This window comes from Mauremys reevesii, linkage group 4 (genome assembly GCF_016161935.1).
Source record: "Mauremys reevesii isolate NIE-2019 linkage group 4, ASM1616193v1, whole genome shotgun sequence".
Classification (NCBI taxonomy): Eukaryota; Metazoa; Chordata; order Testudines; family Geoemydidae; genus Mauremys; species Mauremys reevesii.
In genome coordinates this window covers 90,848,913-90,871,585 of record NC_052626.1, presented here as the reverse complement: position 1 = coordinate 90,871,585, position 22,673 = coordinate 90,848,913, and the positions used below count along the sequence as shown (strand labels likewise).

Below are 22,673 nucleotides of genomic sequence, written 5' to 3'. Positions count from 1 at the left end.
GAAAAGGAAATACGTTTTCAGTGTCACTGGCATTGTGTTTAATTTCTTGTTTTCAGAATAGCTTTTTGGTTTTTTAAAACATGTATCATTACTCATCAGGCAAAAGTGAAAAGACATCTTTTATTTGGGAAATCTCACTCTGGAAACTAAAAGTGTAAATGCTATTTGCTGTGTTAATTTTTTTTTATTATTTAGTAAGAACTAAGCAGGTTTAACTCTTTGATTATACCTTTCCATTACAGAGACAAAAGTAGCATCTATCAACACTGGGGGTTTAGAAATGATGGTTCTATCTATTGTAAGGTGCGTGCTTCGTAAGTATGTTTGAAGGAAGATGAGGGTTTTTTAAAACTGGTTTACCCTCCTTTTCATACTTTCACATGCAGCCTATCAATGTAGGAAAGTTATGTGCATGTGGTGAGGAAAGCACCATCCTGCATTAATAATTTCAATGTTTTTGTTTTAAATTGCCTCCATGTCAATATTAGAACATTCTATAAACATATTTTTTCAGTTATTGGTGTCTTTTTTAAATTTGCTTTTGTCCTTTGATTTTTTAAATAATTTCCTTCATCATTATTTTACACATGTCTATTTTGATTTATAACTAGCTTTATATAAATAAAAATGCAACATTATTCTAAATTTAATTGATATAAGAAAATTCACTTGGCCAGAAATCAGTATTTGGAAGGAAGGCTAAAGCTAAAAACAATATAAGGTGCTACTGCCATCTGAAATGAGATGCATGTTTCATTGCTTTTATATTCATTTGTTAAGAGAGGCTTAAACACACATGGGGCTGGAACCAGGGGCGGCTCTACCGTTTTGGCTGCCCCAAGCAGTCATGCGCGGGAGGCGCCCCGGAGCTGCGGGAGCAGCGGACCTCCCGCGGGCATGACTGCAGAGGGACCGCTGGTCCCGCGTGGCTCGGCTGGCCCCCCCGCGGCTGCGGACGGTTCGCGGGTCCGGCGGCTCCGCTTGAGCTGCCGCAGTCATGCCTGCGGGAGGTTCAGCCGAGCCGCGGGACGAGCGCCCCCTCCGCAGTCATGCCTGCGGCAGGTCCGGTCGTCCCAGGGCTCCGGTGGACCTCCCGCAGGCATGACCCCCCCCCCCCGGCTGCAGGGGACGGGCCGGCAGCGGCAGGATGGGCTGGGGCCCCAGCCTTTTGCCGCCCCCTAGATTTGGCCGCCCTAGGCACCAGCTTGTTTTGCTGGTGCCTAGAGCCGCCCCTGGCTGGAACTTTAGCCCCTTAAGCCCAGGCCTTGCTGTGCCACTGACTAACAGAGTTTTTAATGTAAACATTCAAAGAGCTTTAAATGTAGTGATTTTGTACATGGAACAAAACATAGAGACAGCGTTAGCAAACAATGAGATATTCTTTCATTAAAAAGAGATGTAGAAAAGCCTCTCCACATTTTGATTGGGAAAGAAGGGAACGCCTATTTGTGTATTGTGGGGAATATTTAAAGGACAGTTCTCAAGTTAAGTGATAGTGAGGCAATTGTTTCAGTAAAACTCTGAGTCAATGACCACATAGTATCTTTAAACAGTGGGGATGGGAGTCAGGGCATTGTTAAGCTTGCCAGGGAAGAGGGAATAGCGCTTTACAGCCAGGAGGGGGGGTGAGTCTCAGAAGCGGCTGTAAAAGAGAGTGTGGGTCAGTGAGGCGACGCTGACACTGAGTCTCCTCCCCAGGGACCAGAAGGGCTGGGGCGGTCAAACGGGGCAAGCCCAGTGGGAGAAGCCCCCTTTTCCAGGACCAGGCAGAGCAGCACCCACCCTACCTCCCCTTGAGGCAGCAAAATGCCAGGTTTGCTCAGGACCTGCTGTGGGTGCTGTCCTAGCTGCTCCTTTCTAGGGGGCTAGGAAGGAATTTTTACCTCACCACCAGATTGGCCAAGGTTTTTATTTTTGCTTTCCCCACAGCGAGTTCAGAGAGGGCTTTGTTATGGTGCACAGGGAAGAGAGTTAGGCTATGATGTCACAACTCGTTATATAAGTGTGGGGCGGCTGCCCAGTGCAGGGACTCCCTAGAGAAGGGTTGCAACGACTGGATAAATGGCTTGGTAAAGGTCTTAGAACACCTTAAAAGAAGTGTTTGTTAAAAGAGTGGAACGGGAAGGGGGGTATTCAGAGCTCTTATGGCTGGCACAGCAGGGAGTCAACCACTATAACCCTTATTTGAGGGGGGAATGGTAAGGGACTCGCCCTGCCTCAGCCTTCCTGCACCAATCAGTGTCTCCTCTGAGAGACCCCTTTCCTGCCTGCGTTCCAAGCCTCTCCCTGGGGAGGGCAAGAGGTGGCCAAGCAGGAAAGGTCTGACTTTTGTTTCTGAATTTGCAGATGTGCCATTGAGCTGTGGAAGGCCTTGGGTGAAGGTCTCAGCAATGGGTTGGCTGGGGGCCCTGGGTGAAAAAAGAGGAGGCTGGCAGAAGGACCCCGGTAGTTAATGAATGATCATGGAGTTACCTGCACTATCCACTTTTATCTGCTGGTTAGTCCCAGACACCTAATAATAAAGTTGTGACCTGATTAAAACCATATCAGGTATCTCGTATCCTTCTTTCAGTATTGCCGGACAAAGCCCACTTCTTAAAAAATAAAATCAACCAACAAACTAAAACCTATTGCTTCAGGACTAAACTGAAGATGATGACATTAAAAATACCAACCAACTTACACTTGTGATTGCTCTTTTTGTAAATACAATGGACTGCTGGCTGTTGTGCTTACTCTCTAACAGGTAAAGGAAACACCACTCTTCAAATACATTACTGGTGGAATAGGAGTATATTTCTCTGAGTATATTTGCTGTCAAGAAGTTCCTTTTCAGTGACTGCAGTCACATCAAGTCTCTGAATGACAGTGTTAATGTGGGCAACATGAGTGCAACGGCCTTTAGTGCATAGTGTTGACAAAGAGACTATTTTTATTTTGTATGGGTGAAGATGAGTGTCCTCACGCTGCAGCTTGAATGAATGAATTCTGACATATTTTAGGTCAGTTCATATATGTGGGCGTTAGGGATCCATGGACAGTAGAATTTGGTTAACATTCACTTTCTTCTCCCCTCCTTGCCCTTCCAACTTAAATAATTGGCTGTATACCACTAGTGGCTTAGGTGGGGTGATATCCAGTGCCTTTTGCAAAGATTAATTGAATTGTACTTTACCAGGACCTAAAAAGCTTCAGTGGCTCTTGAATGTACAGTGAATTTTCTGAAAATGCGCACTGAAATGTTGGGAACATGTACAGTGTTAAAATCTGCTAACTTACAGAAAATAATAGAATACTCAGTCCAGCAGGAAATCAATAGCAGGCCTGTCACTAGCATTGTCTGCCTGGGACCAGCCTTCCATTTTCCTCCCACTCATATGGACATTCCATCGGAATGATTAGATACTACTGTTCACACAGCATTGATGGACTGACAGAATGGAGCGACAGTAGAAGTATTCTCTCTTTCTTTATCTGCTGAGTACAGCACTTCGTCCTTTTTTGTTATGCATAGTGATTTTTCATGTGCTGGCTTTTTAAAACCCTTTGTGTACTCTCTATATAATATTGACTTCCAAAATTTCTACTACTTAACTGCTGACAACTGAACATTTCTGTTCAATTCTGGCCTGTACTTGACTCACTGAGAACTGGGTGCTAACAATTAGCAGTTCTAATCCCCAAATGGTGTATTTTTCTATATATTTCCCAGCACATTCACTATATCTGTAGTGTCATGTTTTAAGTTGCAGCATGTGTCAGCCAACAAGAACTGACACAGTAAAATGACATAATACAATGTAATGATATGTGACACATTCATATTGAAAGGGAAACTCACTTTCTTTGGAATTGTTATCTGCTATTCGTTGATTAATTATATTTGTAAATAATTTGCAATCTATTATTTATACTGCTTAACAATAATTGTCTTCTGTACTATGGTTTCTTTTATAGGCAATACTATAAAATGATCAAATGCTGTACTATAAAGTGCTTATTCCTAATCTGACACTGATATAATCTCTTTCCAGTCTCTTGACAATATCATTGCTGTAAAGTACAGTACAAGTTAACTTCTCAAACACCTTAGTGTTATGCATTGAGGATAAATTAACTTTTTGGGTTTCTTCCCTAAATATTCTCTTCAAAACTGTAATTGTTGCCCTTACTCATAATGGGCCAGTTTCTATACTCTTCACTCCCATTTAAATCAATAGAAGCTTTACCTGAAAAATAACGTCAAGTCTGATCTCATTATAAACAAGGGTAGAAATCAGATTTCAATTACTTCTAGAAATCAGTGAATGCTAACTGTGCTCTTTAATAGCCATACTTTATTATGGATTGTGCATTTATGTCTATCATTGGCATCATCATGAATATTGTGCACTTAAAGCAAATTGAATCCTAAAAGTGAAACACATTAAAGACTATGGGTAAAATTTTCAAAAGTGCCTAAGTACCATTTTCAAAAGTGATTCATACACAATGGGACTTAGGCTCCTAAGTCACTTAAGCACTTTTGAAATGTTTATGGGAGATCTAGTGTAGTGTATCAGATCTGAGTTAAAGACAGTGATAAACTGTGAATAAACAAGTGAGAGTGCTGCATCAAATTCTAGATACACAACTAGCGAGACTCAATATTATTGACAGCAGAAAACATCTAATCTGTTCCTCAGAAAATGAAAGCCACTTATTGTACTGCTTTTTCTGTTTGAGAAGTTTACTTTAAAATACAGTGAGTTCAGAAGAAAGAAATCCTCACAGATTAAGAAAGGTTGACTGTAAACTAATTGAAAACCAAGACACTACAGCTGAGGCACAAAATATTAAACTTTATCATTAGATGCATCTGCTAAAATTGATAATATTATCAGCAGCTATTGTGATGTTAACATTATCAAGTGATCTCAAAATATGTGGAACAAAAAAGTTCTCTCAGATCTGCATGGCAGCCCTGATGTTCTGTTTTCCGTTTGGGCTCAGAAATTTCATTGATATCCAGGGGTACAGAATTGGCATTGCAGAATATTGTTTAGAAAGGGTGCTAAAATACAACAGCAATAGGTGCTTTATAAATGAAATAGATAGATTAGATGGACTGGACTCAAGAGCTACCCAGTGTAATGTTTGCCCTTGTGTTTATGAAATATACTAATAACAGCAGTCACTAACTGCTAGTCTGTGTTTAGCAGACGGTGCCCACAGAAATATTAATGAGAAATAGTGTATTTTTTAAAAAAAAATGATATTTCATATTTGCAGTTTTGAAGTATAGTACTTAACAAGTGTTTGAATATTTTTCCATGAAAAAATAGTAAAAGTGATCATAAAGCTGTAAACTACTTTTGTGGCTGTCAAAAGACCCACAGGAAATACTATGCCTCTAATCTTTACACAATGTCTCTGGGAGGCTACGTCATCAAAGCTAGGCCCTAGACTTCCACTTTTTACAAAGGGCTCTACGACTCTACTACCATGAGACTGGATCACTGTCTTCAGCACTGCTATTTTTCACCATGGCTCCTTCAGCAGGTCCAAAAGAGTATAACCCTCCAGTTGGGAACTTACCCCTCTTGAGAGCTATGCAACCAGCAGATGTTTTGCAATGACATAGGACAGCCTTTTCAAAACAAGCCATCTTTCATTAATCAATTGACATTCAGTGTCTAGGGTCCTCAGATTAGAATAAAAAGCAGAATTTATAAACGTGTCCATACTGGCAGTGTTGCCTGCCTCTTTGGCCCAAAGCATCCAGGATTCCATCTCTCCCATTGCACTGGGCAACAGCATTCTTACAAAAGCAACAAGGAGTCCTGTGGCACCTTATAGACTAACAGATGTATAGGAGCATAAGCTTTTGTGGGTGAATACCCACTTCATCAGACGCACAAAGACTCTTTGTCGCTTTTTACAGATCCAGACTAACCCGGCTACCCCTCTGATATTTGAAAGCATTCTTACAGTTTTCCCACACCTTTGTCATCTACTGCTTTCACATGTTCTGCCTCCAATGGCTGGTAGTCATTAAAAGTTAACGTCTGGTTGTTGGTCTTCCATTGAATTTCCAAGGTAACGCCATTCATGTTGACAGTGCTTGATAGTTCATTCATACCAACCAAGACTTGTGTATTGTGATCAACATCCATCTCTTATTCTCCTGTCCCAGAGGATAAATTGATTCCATCAGTTCTAATAGGTCATAATACAAAAGTGAGTGGGTAAACTGAGCCATGCATATTTTTCATAAAAATACATAATTTCCCCACATTCTCCATAATGACTGTAAGCAAGAAATACTTTCATTTAGGCATAATCCAGCCTCGTTCACCATGTCCACCTATGAGCCTTTGAAAGCTACTTAGGCTGAAGTAGCTTCTAAGTAGTGACAATGCAGTCACTTCACAGCCTGGGCTAAGGAGATGAGACTAATCATGTTACCCTGATGGAAGATGTGGTGATTTTTTGTTGATTAAGTGGCTGAGAATGCAGATGTCCCTTCCTGCTCAAAGGAAATAGGATGTTATTGCTAGGATATGATAATTTCACCTGGAACATTTTAGCTAACTTTGATAGGCTAGAAAGGTCAATAGTTGGCAACTGAATTTTATTGTTAGTTTGTTAAAAAATAAAATGCAGTCATTTCACAACTCAGAGCTTTTTTCCATCTGAGATGGCAAAATACGTTTGCGTTCATGCCTTTTTGAGAAGTGACATTCTGCTAATAGCTTATATTTCAGAACCTAGCTAAATATGATGCTCATATTTAATTATATATAGTTATTTAAAAGTAGGGATACAATATTTGTTTTATTGGAGAGTAATAAGAAAAACTTTATTCCATTTATGTGCGGGTTTCAGTCTTAAAAGCTGCCAGTTCATATTGTTAAGTTACTTCTTAGCCTTTGCATAGTGTATTTTTCACTGTAGTGCATCTGTAAAAGTCATTATGTAAATCTGAATTAGGAAAACTTCCTGAAATACAAAGTTATTTTTATGCAGTAACTTTTGTGACATTGCCTATATCAACCACTCTTTCCATAATTCCTGGTGTGTAGTTTGTTGTAATTCTGCTGATATACCCTAATGTTACTCTTTGTCACTTTTCTGCCTTTGTCCTTTCCTACAGGCTTACCCTGAGTTTCTCCTGACCTACCTAGAGGAGCTAAATGTAAGAGAGGAGGTGACCCAGATGGAACACCACATCCACCATGGGGCCTGGTCTACAGCTCATCAGGAGATAGAGAGCAGCTCCGCAGAAGAGGTCACTGTACCAAGCCAGAGGCAGGTCAGAGACAGTCTTTTCAAAAATGCATTTTGAAAAGAGAGAAGTTAACCTCTACCATCTGTATCTGTTTAAATAAATAAACGTATTTGTTTTTGTTAATTTAAAAATGTGAGACAAATACATTTACTAAGGCAAGATTTTAATGAATGCAACTTTTTTTTGTTCCAAACCTTTTACAGTTTGAGCTTCCTTTATTCCACTGAGTGACAAATTGTTGAAATTGCACGTCCTGTTTATCTGAAAGAGGTTAAAAAATCACTGCTTCCTTAGATTTCTGTTTCTTGATAAATCTTGACATAGCTATTTGGATTTCAACATTTTCCGTTGATCAACAGAAAAAGTACTTACTTGAAAAAGTAGCCACATACTATTCTAATTAATAATATATAAATTGCATGGTTGTACTTCATTTTTTAGGTTCTGCAAAAAAATGTCAACAACTCCAATCAGAAACAACTTTCAGGACCTTTGGACGCCCATTTAATGCCTGCAGGTCCCCTAAGGGAGACTATGCAGCTGACAGTCGCACTGGTGAGGAAACTAGAAGAGAAACATCCTAAGGCCTCAGCTCAAAGGTAAGCCACTGACAGAACTGATATTTATTGTTCAATGACATTAGATGTTTTCCTTCAGTTTCATGTAAGATTGATTTCCTGGATATTATTGAAATATCTCAGAAGCCCTCTGGCTTGTAAGCAAACATGGATTTTTGACCAAAATTAATGAAAAGGGGTGACATTTATGTGCATAAAGATTCATGTGTACACCCAGTTTGATAGTAATTGGGGAATTTACTTTTAAATTCTATGCATAAACCTCATAGAACGCAAAGTAATATGACTTTTATTGACATTATGTGACATGGTTTGTGCCACTAGACTTTTAGGGTTACATAATAAATGTTTCATTATAAACCTGAAATTTAGGCTGAGCTGAAGCATGGCATAGCATACTGGGTCCATAGCCTAAGAGTATATTTTGGTTAAAGCTATATCTAAAAAGTAACCATCTTAGTAATGTGAAATTACAGAGGGAAAGTATAATAGCAGCTTCAAGCTTCTATAATTAACACAAAAATATTTATTTTTCTTACATTTATATTTGATAGTTTATCCTCTTTGTGGGCAACCATGTTGAATTATTTTAGAGCAAAATATTAAAAATGAATGGCCTATCATTCAGAAGACCAGTCTAGTAGACATTCATGGTACTTTTTTTCAACAAAAATTCAATATTGAATTTTAGCAGCTATTTTTTTCATATAGCACGTGAATCTTGAAGTTATAGTAAGATTTTCAACATCAGATCAATAATATACTTTTAAAAATTACCTTAGTAGTAGAAATTTTCCCAACTAATTAATAATAATAAAATAATGATAATAAAATCATATAATACAAATAACTCCAGGGTGTTCAGACTATTGAAGATACCTTTAAACGTCTTCCTTTCCAGGAAGTATTGCACATAGATGAATTGCCATTGGTTGATGCTTTGATTTTTCTTCCTGAAAGTGCTGTGTTTTATAGCCAGTATTTCTGGGAATAATGTACTATATTAGTTCTAATACTACCTAGTAATTATGCAGCTATCAAAGCACTGAAGAGTTTAAACAAAATCCATGAATAATAATATTCTGCCAAGCTTTAAAGTTAACAATTGGTATTACTATTGTGTTTAAAAGATAAAATGTAAGAGCTCCAAATCAGCTAATACAGGCTACACTGGCTCTTTCAAAAATATTTTGAAATACAAAGTTAAGCCTAACATAAGATCATTTATTTATTCTACAAAGTTTAGAGTATATATTCCTAGGGTCTTAAATTATTGTGTGATGTTACAGTGTTACCATGTATTATGTTACATTGCATGTTATGTCATGTTACGATATATGCCACATGACCTAAGCACAATGGGAAAAGTTAAGAATAAAGCGTACTATCAATTTACATGCTTTGGGGTATTTTTACGACTTTACTGTTACTAAAATGATATGATTTGGAGGCTAAAGAGCAGCGCTGACAGAACACAAGCTTTGATTCAGAAAAGTATCCTTGTAATCAAGACAGCGTGTTCTGAACTTTATGAATCTCCTTAATTCCCATGGGATTTATGCGTGCTGGAGGGTCTTATTGAATTGTGGTATTTTGTAGTAAGAAGTAAAACACATACTAATATCTTTAATTTGTAACAATATTATTTTATAGTCAATAACATTCTGGAGTAAAATGTTTAAGTAGGAACAATACTAGTTCATAAAATGTTTAGGTCACCTTCCTTACCAAACATAGCAAATCCTCTATATTCTTTTCCTCTGCTTTTTTTTGGTCCCGACCTGTGATGTAGTATTGCTGTAGACTATTAAATAGCTGCAACATTCCACCTAGTTATAATTTGTAAAACACATTAAGCATCTTTCCAGAAGAAAAATGCTGTATACGTGTAAGATATTTTATTTAATAAATACATAGTTTGTGATTGTGAAAGCTATACTATGGTTATATAGCAGTAAAATAGACTATTGAGATCTATTTATGTAATAGGGAGAAGGGAAGCCACACAAATGAATGAAGTATGCACAGAATAGTTTTTTGTAGAAACTCTATCTACATATCAGGCCTGGAGTTCTTATTTAGGCAAATTTCTGTGGAAGTTTTTCTTCAGGATGGGCCCAGCAATTTAAGTTAGCACAAACTGGGGTTAGTCACTCCCCTTCATAAGCTGTTCAGCTGATGACCAGTAGGTTTTAGATCCTGCCTATTTAGTGAGCCACCCAGCCCAACCTGAGTTTGGGTTTTGTCAGCTATTGGCTTGACCAAAAGGGATAGCTGTGTGTGACTGCAGGAAATAAAAACTCTATTCTGTTGGTAAATATTTCCTCTTCATAGTTTTGTACTTTAAGGTGAAAGTACTTTCAGGATGATTGTAGTTCAGAACTGTCATCACTAAATGATATTTCTCAGGGAGCTGGGAAACAGATTCATTTTCATATGTGTAGGTTCCCACAAAGTGGGCAGTGAATATAGCCTCATATTGACAGAACAACCGTCATTTGGGTGGCTTTAATTGGGGCAGGCAGAGCTCACCCTTAATGTGGGAATCTGCCATGATAATAATGTCATCAGAGAAAAGCATTTGGGGGCATGTTTAGGATTAATAGACACTGTTATGTAAAATTGACTGGTCCTTTGGTGGTTTACTTTTAAGACAACCTGTAATAAAGTTGTGTCCTTTTCCAAGAAAGCTACCATATTATGTCATAACAACAGTGTATGTTGGGATAATGCTATGGTAGTATGTGTTGCACATTATTATATTTAGAAAAACATGACAAGACAGGTGATACTATAAGCCTTGAGTAGGGAGAATAGCAAGATACAAGATCAAAGAAAAGTAAATGTCTGACACCCAGAGTTTTGGGTGGCATCTCACAATCACTGTATTCTTCAATGTTTTATTGTTTACATTGAGCTATAGAATAGGTTCTACTCACTTGGCTTGGAATTTTCCATGACCAATTAGATTCTTATATTAGGCTCTGAGCTGATATAGCACCTAAGCACATACATAGTTTTAAAGACGTAATTAAGTCTTAATGTCTTCATTAGGATTTAATCACACACTTAAATGCTTTGCTGAATTGGATACTTCATGAGTACAAGTTTTTGTTAATACAAAATACTAAATAGTTAACAGTATGCATTACTCTTCATTTTTAATGTTATGTCTGGCACTATAAAATTGAGTTGAAATTTGAACCATAATTTTCTGGAATCAGTTCTAAATCCCAGTAGTATATTTTTTAAAAATATTTACAATATGCTAAAGGTATTTACCACTCCCAATACTTAGCCATAATGAAAGAATGCTGTATAATTGAAAATCCTGACAAATAATTTTAGATAACTAGTTCTATAGTGGTTTCTATGTCCTTTCATATCACTGATATAGCAAAGTATTGAATAAAATAGCCATTGTCTATAAGAATATTAGCTGTATATTTGAAACCAAATATTCAGAGTTGCTGCCATTCACTTTCTAGTGTGTAACTTCTTGAAAAGTTATAATGATGAATGTTCAGTCCTGCAATGGGAGTTGAAGTCACTCAGCACACTGAAGGACTGGGTCCAAAATGAGCAGTTACTGGGATCATGTTAATGCTTCTTTTGAAGTCAATATAGTGCCACTATAATTCTCACTAGGCAAACCCCTTTTTAAACAAAATCAATGGAAGTCTGTGTACTACATATATTGAAATTTGGTATTTCTAGATGTATAGATTATGTCAATATCTAACTGGAATGATCCATAATGTAACTGTAGCTGTGTTGGTCTCAGGATATTGGAGAGACAAGATGGGTGAGGTAACATCTTTTATTGGACCAACTTCTGTTGGTTAGAGAGCTCGAAGCATGTCTCTGTCACCAACAGAAGTTGGTCCAATTTAAGATATTACCTCATCCACCTTGTCTCTTGAATTATCCACAGAAAATTCGGTATATATTATTTTGTGTAATATAAAAATTAAGTATTTTACTATTTTATGTATCTACAGTTCAGCTTTAACACATTAAAATTTTAGAATGAAAAAAGGAAATGCAAAGATTCTCTTTGAACCTTGTCCAGTCTTCAACGGGAGAATTGCAATGTCCTCCTCTGAATCAGTAGGGGCAGAGATAGATGTGTTAGCTGTCATATAACATATTAAGCATTTTAGTGTGGGAAATTTGACAAGTAAAATGTGGGGGAGTATTTAAATTAAACAATTTCAGGATTTTTGTAAGCTGAAAAACATGGTCTACATCAGTGGGTCTCCAATAAACTAGCCCAGAGAATCCCCGATGTCTGTTCATATGGGATACCTGCGAATTGTGTTATGTACATGTTCTTAGGAATTTGATTTAATATCAGGTAATGGGAAACTTAAAGTTTATGTCAGGTTTGCACTGAGTTTAGGACTGTTCTCTAGAAGATGTCAAAGTCCAGAGAGAAAATTAGAATGGCATCCTCTTCTCTACTGGATTAAGGCTAGGATTCACAGGTTAAAGTAAAAATGGCTCCAAAATGTCCTTATCTTCGTACCAAACTGAACAGAAGCCACCACAAAAACCTGACAGCCATCCTCGAATCAGTGTGCTATAACTTGCCCCATGAGATCCTGGTAATATGGCCCTGTGACAGGGGGCCCGGTTGGCTCTGTGTGAGGTTGATACACCCCACCACTTAGTTGTCGGGATTCCCACTTAAATCAGGTAATTGCAGTTTGGTGGGCTCCGGACCCCTGGCAGGACCAAGCAAGCAAACAGTAGCCCCCTGAGTCTGCAGGCTGAGGCCAACAACAACAGTTGGAGTTCTGGCCCTCTGGGTAGGTAGGATGGAACAATGGTCAGCCTGCAGCCCCCGGGCAAGGCTGGGCAAACAATTAGTCTATAGCCCCAAGCCTCCTGGCTGGGGCAGGCAGTAGTAATTGTGGTTCTGGCCATCTGGGTGAGACAGAACAGGAATCAGTCCATAGCCCCTGGGCAGGGCAGGGCAAACAATTAGTCTATAGCTCCTGAGCCTCCTGGCTGGGGCAGGCAGTTGCAACTGGAGTTCTGGCTCTCTGGGCAGGGCAGGCCAAACAAACAGTCTATAACCCCTAAACCTCCTGGCTGGGGGAGACAGTAGCAATTGGGGAAGCAGCCTCTGGGGCAGGGCAGAACAGTAATCAGTCTGTAGCCCCTGGGAGGGGCAGAACAAACAAACAATCTATGGTCCCTGAGCCCCCGGGCTGGGACTGAGAGCAAACAGCAGCCACGCCTAGTGATCGGTGGGGTATGGTATGGGGAACACATCTCCTTCTGCTCCACCGGGTTCCGACCCAGTGCCCTATGAAGCTGGGGACTTCTGCACTAAGGGTTGAGGCATCCCGCACTAAGGGTTCTACTACATCCCTTGGGTCACGTCCCATCATAAGTTGCATCTCTTTGGCTGGCAACAGCTTGGCATCTCCATCAATCTCTGCAGTCAGCGAGTTGCCTGTAACGTAGTCTGGGTCCATGGGCTCTGCTGCTTGGAGCATCACTGGCCCCTCTGGAGAAACCTGCAGTATCCGTTCTTCCTCCTCCGCAGCCAGCCCCGACTGAGTGGGGCTGTTTCCTTTTATCTGGCTCTTCCATCTGGAGCATGCGCAGCAGGGGAAAGGGGACGTGGCCTCCTGGGCCCACAGTGATTTGTTCATCCCTGTTGGCCCAGTGCAGGGTTGATACACCCTGTCACAGTCCAAAACAGAAAAAAAGAAAGCAGCAGCTTTTATCTCATCAACACTAGCAGATGAAATTCCCCATAGAGGAGATCAGTTCACTTAAAATCATCATTCCATATTTTTTTAAATCTGGAGGTCACATTCTTTGCCTGATACAATAATTCCTTAGTGAGGTTGTGTATCCTTCAGTTGGCATTACAGATGCTATTCTTACCATAATATACCTATGGGAAGCCACAAAGAGTCAGGAAGAATGGATCAGGAGAGAGAGGGAGGCAAGGCAATTTCAATGAACTTTATGCTTAAATCCTAACCCAGCAAAGCACTTAAGCATGTGAATAGTTCCATTGATATTAAATGGAACTAGTCACATGTTTAAAGTTAATCACATGCTTCAGTGTTTTGCTGGACTTGGTCTTACTGAGTCACTCCTCAATCTATAACTACAAAAATGTACATCTAGTCCTGACAGTTTCCTAGCACTCCAGCAAAGCACTTCAGCACTAGCTTAAAATTAAGCACATGCTGGAGTGCTTTCTTGGATCTCAGCCAGAGTGCTCAGCACTTAGTAGGATCTTGTCCTAAAAGAGAGAGGTCCGCTCAATCAGCCAGCCAGCTCCAGAGATTAGATTTTTTCAAGATTTATTAGTTTAGGAAGAATTACTGAGGAAAGGCCTAAGGCATTATTCTCCCACTCCCATCAATGACACAGCTACAAATTGGTAGAATTGTTTGTAATAGTTAATAAAATATTTGACTTTGATTCTTTTATTCATGGTAAATTCCAAGTAGTCAAAACCTAGATAAGAACCACCATCTCTCTCTGTTTTGTAGAATATGTTTACTACATGATGACAGATGAAACGGTTTTAAAGAGAATGAAATTAAAAGTTGCTAGATTTTTTTGTGTGTGCAATGGAGATAAACAAAAATATTTCCACATGCCGTACTTTAAAAACAATCTTAAAATATGTTTTTGCATTTTAAAAAGCCGATATTTGTTCATTTTAACCATTTCCCCTTAATTTTATTTGTGAAAAATTATTTTTTTGCCCTTTTATGGGAAAAACATCTTTTCACTGAAATTCAAGTAAATTATTTATGATATATATGCCATGTAAATGTTCTAAAGGTTAAAGCTTTGAATAGGTGACAAGTTAGCTTTCATTACATGCTTTAGTTGCATCCTGACAAAATTCTGGTCTCTGTATCAGCTAGATATCCAAATTCAATTTTCTGTTCATCACTCAGATTAAATGCTACAAATCACACTAAACATGGCACAAAGGTACCATAAATGTTGAAGTCTCATGCTCTCCAAGCATTAGAACATATTTGTTTACATTAGTATATCAACTTGAGCAGCTTACCTTTATTTAAATTGAATAGGGGTTGTGGAGGGAGGACTATAGCAGCCGACAAAGCATGGTGACCCAGCTTGTCACCCAGTGACCTGTGAGAAGGAAATAATGAACTGTGAGTAGCTGTCATCTTAACTGTTCCTGACAGTTTGGCTATGGGCACATCTGTGCTAGTTGCATGGAAAGGCCTTTGTTGTTTTCCCACTAGTGACTTTGCAGACCGCTGTGGGGTTTGCTAGCTGCCCCGCTCCTACACTTCCCCTCCCTTTTTAGTAGGGAGAGCAGCTGCCACTGACAGGGCTGACATTTCTTTTAATGATTTACTTGCCATTTATTCCATTAAAAAACAAAAATCAAATAAAAAATATTAGAACTTTTGGTTATTGTGATTTTATTGCATGTTTTCATGTAGGATCTTGCTGAAAATACATCTTTGTAACTATATTTTGCCTTATCTGCATAATCAGCTGCTTTATTTGTGTGCTCAGTATTTACTGGCAATTTTCTTCCTTAATACTTTGTCCTACTAAATGATTTTTAAGTCACTAATGAAGCCTTGTTAGTGTTCAACATTAATATTTTTAGATGATTCAAAGTATCCTTTGACATGTATTTAGAGATAAAATAGGCTCCTGTTCCTGGTAAAAATTTTTGCTGTGGCTGTTTTTTGTTTAAGCTAATTCAATCTGACAGGAAACAGCTATTTCTGCTTCTGGACTGACCATAGTATCCAAAGCTTTTTTGAGGCAAAGCAGTGCCAAAACCAAACAAATCTTAGGTAATTTAGCCCAAAATACTAGCATATTAGCATTTTGTACTAGAAGACAGTTTGTTTTAAATATAATACTGCTTATTTACATAATACAGTTCTTAACAGTTGATTTGCAAAAGATAATTGTTACAAAAAAGGTCATTACTTGAGGAAAGGAATGATGCTGACACAGTGACTCATAATACATAAGGTATCCACTTTAACATAGGATAAATATTGTTCATGTGGAATCTGTTTAACATAGTTGAAGTGGGTAGTTACAAAATGCACCCCAGGAGCTGAATTTTTAAAAGGCTTTATTAATGCTACAGGTGCAGCATGCAGGAGTTAAAATATTCTCTTCTCACTATTGGTGCTAAGTATTTGCATGTTTTGGCATGTTTTGTTGTCTTTTCACGTTCACTGACAAATTTTGGTTTTTCCAATTAGTTAATTATTCATCAGCAAAGACTTCACCAAGGTTTTCATCAGGCCAATAAGAAAATGTAGGTATGGAAAAAGTACTTCCGAGATAATGTAATAATTACAATATCAATATATAATACATGCACATAGGTTGAAATTCTCTTCACTCATGTAAACCCTCCAGTAATTGGACTTAATATTGGTCAAATGGTAGGGTGGAGGTGTGGAACTGGGGAAGTAAAATCCACATCCCAACCCAGGGCCAGGGCATAGAGTTACAGCTCAGTTACACCAGCCTGCAGTTTGTTCTAGAATAGTGGCCTCTGTCCACTTGTGTGGGGTGTTAGTCATTAGATGTACTACACAATCACAGATCCCATGGCTCTAGTGCCATCCTCTGTTCTGGCCTGTACAGAGCTGATGTAGAAACCTATTGTAGGAAACGGGATGTGCAGGCCCCTTGCACAGCTGCTGTGCAGCAAGACATGCATAGTGCAGAGTGATTTTTAGGAGCCTTTGAACCCAAGTGTCAGAGAGTCATATAATTTTAGGCCAGAAGGGACCACCAGATTATCTAGTCTGACCTCCTATATATCACAGGTCACCAACACCACCCAGCACCCGCACACTAAACCCAGTGCCCAAAATTAGACCAAAGTATTATAGCCAACAAGAGACACGATATGTGCCATAGGAATAGAATAGGAGGAACCAAGCTGCACCAGTGCCCAAGCCCTCACAATAGCAGGGAAATGATTAAGTGAGATATACCCAGAAAATCCTGGCAAATGATTTCACTCACCTGTAATAAACACATGCAATTCACACAGACACCCACCCACCCACAAACATAATACAGCACTTTTATTATTATTGTGGTAGTTCTTAGGCCCCTACCAAGATTAGCTCCTCATTGTGCTGCTAGAGGAAAAGAATATAGAGGATTTGCTATGTTTGATAAGGAAGGTGACCTAAACATTTTATGAACTAGTATTGTTCCTACTTAAACATTTTACTCCAGAATGTTATTGACTATAAAATAATATTGTTACAAATTAAAGATATTAGTATGTGTTTTACTTCTTACTACAAAATACCACAATTCACATAAAGAAGACAGGCACAGAGAGGAGAGATGACCTTCCCAACTCATATAGCAGGCCAGGGGCAGAGCCAAGAATGAACCTAGGTGTCCTTGACTCTCAGTCCAGTATCCTTTCCACTAGACAACACTGCCCAGCAAGTTAATACAAATCTTTTTACTAGAATAGAATAGCCAGGAAATATGTAGATTGTTCAGCAACCAGACTTGCAGTGTGTGGCATTTCCCCGATATTGTATGAAACAGTTAATCAGTTTTGAAGCCCTGTTATGAGCTAAACTCCCCACCACACACACACACACCATTCAGCTCAAAAACAGTTGCTGAAGTAAAAGCGAATATATTGACAAAGAACTGAAATGGTAGGTTATTTTTGCCCTGATGGCAGTCAGGGCTGCTGTGCAGCAAAGAGCTATTTTCAGACATCAATCTACTACTTCTACCAACAACAAATGCTAATAAGAGTATAAAAAGACTTAAATACTGACTGAAATCATGGAGAGGACTGTTTTATGTACAGAAATGTGCATCAAGCAGTAGAACCTTGCTTAGCCTTTGCAAACTATAGTGTTTGATTTATTCCCTATTCAACATATTTCACTGGGTAAATGGAGTGCTTTCAATATTTTGTGAAAATATTTGTGAAAAATGTGCTCTTTTGCATGCTACAAAGTAGTAGAGAAAGTGGGTAGCCTTAGTACTTTTGAAAAGAAGGATATTACTGCTCCCACATGCACTATTGATGTGTTTTTTTTCAAGAAATTACTTTTCTTATAATATTAATAACTCCCTATTTTGTTACCATAAGGATTTTAGTAAACTGAAACAATGTACATTCCTGCTTCTCTGGTAGGGTTCTAGATTCAGATTTAGTGGCATTCAAATCTCTGCCTAGCTATGTGTCTGCTGTGGAGAGCCCATCAGTCCCCTGACTGAATGAGTTGTCCCTCTTTCTGAGGAAGATTTAATGTGAGCTGCCAGTCTTTATTTTTTGGTGGGGGGAAGAAGTGAGGACAGGGAACAGGGTGGATTTTGTTTGATTGGATGGATTGGATTGCCTTGCCTTTATGGGCATCAGAGTTTGGTTACCATGTTTGTGCTGTGGTAGTAATAGGCTTCTAGGCGTGTTCTAGTTCTACCTAATTACAAAATTCGAGTTTGGGAAGGAATTTCTAGAATGTCCGGTAGGTTATGGTGATTTTTTCTTAGCACTTGATTATGTCATTAATGGTATATCTCTGTTTAGAGTTTAGTGAGATGGGATCGAGGAATATTTATTGTTTTTGCCATAGTTTTAGTAGCAGGAGTCCTTGGTTGTGATACTTTTTGTCTAAAAATTTATCTGAAAATGGAGCACAGAGCCAAGAGCCGAGTAGGGACTATTAAGATGCGTGGAAAAACTTTACTATTTGGCCAAATTGAAGTCACACTTCATGTAGGAATAAATCTTCTCTCACCGAATGACTTCTGATGGATTTTCATTTGGGGACCACATCCTTTTTTTTGTTTCAGGGCTCTCTCATGATTTATTCACATCAAGGCCTGAATGGACCTATAATTAAAACAAAAAATGACTGTTTTTGCAAGGTTTTCTGGTATGGTTTTGTTATGCTTTGTAAATCTATGCCACAAAAGTTCTAGTCAATATTGAAAAAGTTAGAAATGATGGAGGTTTTATTCACAGTCCAAATGGAAATAGAGTCAAAGAACTCTTATTATCACTCTACTAAGCACTTACTGTCTTGAGGAAACAATCCTAATTAACTTTATCCCTGTGTAAAATATTTGAAGATTGATAGCTTACTTCTAAAGTTAAATTCTCAAAGAAAGTGATAGCAGCCAAACTTTTTACAGCAACTATGACTGTGTACCAATCAGGCTGGCTTCAGTAGAGGGATGTAAAATATTAATGTCAATTTTAAAGTATTGTACATCTTGTTATGAACTCAAAATATTAAAATTTTCAAAGATCAGTTCATAGGGTACACCTTTTTGAAGCAAAAAGAGCCTATTTCTAGCTAAATATACCTAGTTTTTCACATAAAAGTCAGCTTTCCCTTTTTTCCAACTGTTTTCAATGCAAATATAGCTATTTTGCCAAAATGAGAACAGAATGAAATCTGTGGGGTTGTAAAAACCTACAATGAAACTACAAGAATTCTCGTGCAGTATTCAACATATTACAATTGGAAGTTTTACAAAGCTGAACTCTTACATTTTTCAGGCCAACGTTTGTCCTTAGATAAAAGAACATAAGAACAGACATACTGGGTCAGACCAAAGGTCCAGCCAATATCCTGTCTTCTGACAGTGGCCAATGCTAGGTGCCCCAGAGGGGATGAACAGAACAGGTAATCATCAAGTGATCCATCCCCTGTCACCATTCCCACCTTCTGGCAAACAGAGGTTAGGAACACCATCCCTAGCTAATAACCATTGATGGTCCTATCCTCCATGAATTGATCTAGTTCTTTTTTTAACCCAGTTATACTTTTGGCCTTCACAACATCCTCTGGCAAGGAGTTCCACAGGTTGACTGTGTGTTGTGTGAAAAAATACTTCCTTTTGTTAGTTTTAAACTTGCAGCCTGTTAATTTCATTTGATGGCCCCTAGTTCTTGTGTTATGAGGAGGAGTAAATAACACTTCCTTATTTACTTTCTCCACACCAGTCATGATTTTATAGACCTCTATCATATCCCCTCTTAGTGTCTCTTTTCCAAGCTGAAAAGTCTCATTCTTATTAATCTCTCCTCATACAGCAGCCATTTCGTACCCCTAATCATTTTTGTTGCCCTTTTCTGAACCTTTTCCAATTCCAGTATATCTTTTTTTGAGATGGGATGACCACATCTGCATGTGGTATTCAAGATGTGGGCGTATCATGGATTTACATAAAGCCAATATGATATTTTCTGTTTTATTATCTATCCCTTCCTTAATGATTCCCAACACTCTGTTCGCTTTTTTGACTGCCACTGCACATTGAGTGGATGTTTTCAGAGAACTATCCACAATGACTCCAAGATCTTTTTCTTGAATGGTAACAGCTAATTTAGACCCCATCATTTTATATGTATAGTTGGGATTATGTTTTCCAATGTGCATTACTTTGCATTTATCAACATTGAATTTCATCTGCCATTTTGTTTCTCAGTCACACAGTTTTGAGAAACTCTTTTCAAGCTCTTCGCAGTCTGCCTGGGACTTAACTATATTGAGTAGTTTTGTATCATCTTCAAATTTTGCCACCTCACTGTTTACCCCTTTTTCCAGATCATTTATGAATATGTTAAATAGGACTGGGCCCAGTACAGACTCCTGGGGGACACCACTATTTACCTCATTCCGTTCTGAAAATGGACCATTCATTCCTACCCTTTGTTTCCTATCTTTTAACCAATTACCAGTCCATGAGAGCACCTTCCCTCTGATCCCATGACTGCTTACTTTGCTTAAGAGCCTTTGGTGAGGGACCTTGTCAAAGGCTTTCTGAAAATCTAAATACACTATATTCATTGGATCCCCCTTTTCCATATGCTTTTTGACCCCCTCAAAGAATTCTAGTAGATTGGTGAGGCATGATTTCCCTTTATAAAAGCCATGTTGACTGTTCCCCAACAAATTATGTTCATCTATGTGCCTGACAATTTTGTTCTTTACTATAGTTTCAACCAGTTTGCCTGGTACTGAAGTCAAGTTTACCGGCCTATAATTGCCAGTCACCTCTGGAGCCCTTTTTTTTAAATTGGCATCACATTAGCTATCCTCCAGTCATTTGGTACAGAAACTGATTTAAATGATAGGTTACAGACTACAGTTAGTAGTCCTGCAATTTCACTTTTGAGTTCCATCAGAACTCTTGGGTGAATACCATCTGGTCCTGGTGACTTATTACTGGTTAGTTTATCAATTTGTTCCAAAACTTCTTCTACTGACACCTCAATCTGGGACAGTTCCTCAGATTTGTCACCTAAAATGAATGGCTCTGATTTGGGAATCTCTCTCACATCCTCAACTATGAAGACCGATACAAAGAATTCATTTAGTTTCTCCGCAATGCCCTTATCGTCTTGAGTGCTCCTTTAGCATCTCGATTGTCCAGTGGCCTCACTGGTTGTTTAGCAGGCTTCCTGCTTCTGATATACTTAACATTTTTTTTGCTATTACTTTTTGAGTCTTTGGCTAGCTGTTCTTCAAGTTCTTTTTTGGCCGTCCTAATTACATTTTTACACTTGATTTGCCAGGGTTTATGCTCCTTTCTATTTTCCTCACTAGGATTTAACTTCCACTTTTTAAAGGATGCCTTTTTGCCTCTAACTGCTTCTTTTACTTTAAAAGCAGCAAAGAATCCTGTGGCACCTTATAGACTAACAGACGTTTTGCAGCATGAGCTTTCGTGGGTGAATGCCCACTTCATTGGATGCAAGAGTGGCTCTCTTGCATCCGATGAAGTGGGCATTCACCCACGAAAGCTCATGCTGCAAAACGTCTGTTAGTCTATAAGGTGCCACAGGATTCTTTGCTGCTTTTACAGAACCAGACTAACACGGCTACCTCTCTGATACTTTCTTTTACTTTGTTGTTTAGCCATGGTGGCCCTTTTTTGGTTCTCTTACTATGTTCTTTAATTTGGGGTATACAGTTGAGCCTCTATTATGGTGTCTTTAAAAAGTTTCCATGAAGCTTGAAGGGATTTTACTTTGGTGCTGTACCATTTAGTTTCTGTTTAACTAACCTCCTCATTTTTTGCATAGTTCCCCTTTCTGAAATTAAATGCTATGGTGCTGGGCTGCTGTGGTGTTTTCCCTGCCACAGGGTTGTGCGAAGCTTCTGTTGATTTAAAGGATTTGTGCCTATATTTTTAGTCCATCTTTTTTCTATTTTTATCTTCTTGTCAAAGTACGAATCCATTTGTTCATCAGATTCTAGTACTGGGAGTAGAAGGAGGAAATAGAAAGAACCAATTCACATGTAAGATTCACCCTTTTAAAAATCTGTAAAATAAACCAAGAATAAAAATCTTCTCATAACTTATTAAAACATTTAATTTCTTTTTCCAGCATCATAGTACAATTTTGCAAGTCTCAGACCAAGAACAAAGCAAATCTATTGAAGCCATAGACAGGTCTCATAGATGCATACTCAATGGATCCCTAAACACATAAATGCCTTATTTTATGCAAAATACATTTACTTATGATTTTTCTTGCAAATTAATAAACAAATACTTGGGAAATGTGAGGCTCTTTCAGTCTTTCATTTCAGGTACCCAAAACATATCTATCTTAATCTAATTTCATGTATGTATAAGGTGTTTATCACTGTGGTACCTAAGCATAAGAAATGAACGAGTTAAAAGAATGAGCTTTGAATGAACGCAGCAGGAAATGAGACACAGACAATATAACTGTGGTATAAGCGAAAGTCACAGCTTTTATTTGATGCTGAATACATTAGAACTGGGAAGACAACAAGGATTCTCAATCAACTAAA

The 22,673-nt window shown here is 38.5% G+C and overlaps 1 protein-coding gene across 5 annotated transcripts in view; it reads left to right on the top strand.

Annotated features, from left to right (window-relative positions):
- The window catches only part of DCDC1 (doublecortin domain containing 1), a 452,481-nt gene that overhangs the window by 261,700 nt on the left and 168,108 nt on the right, over positions 1 to 22,673 (top strand). For all 5 annotated transcript variants that reach the window (XR_005597781.1, XM_039535836.1, XM_039535835.1 and 2 more), the window contains 3 exons: positions 243 to 303; positions 7,136 to 7,294; positions 7,712 to 7,869. Coding sequence is in view for 4 of the 5 variants with exons in the window: in XM_039535836.1 (XP_039391770.1) it covers positions 243 to 303; positions 7,136 to 7,294; positions 7,712 to 7,869 (378 nt within the window). In the remaining variant the exon portion in view is untranslated. The remainder of the gene's footprint in view (positions 1 to 242; positions 304 to 7,135; positions 7,295 to 7,711; positions 7,870 to 22,673) is intronic.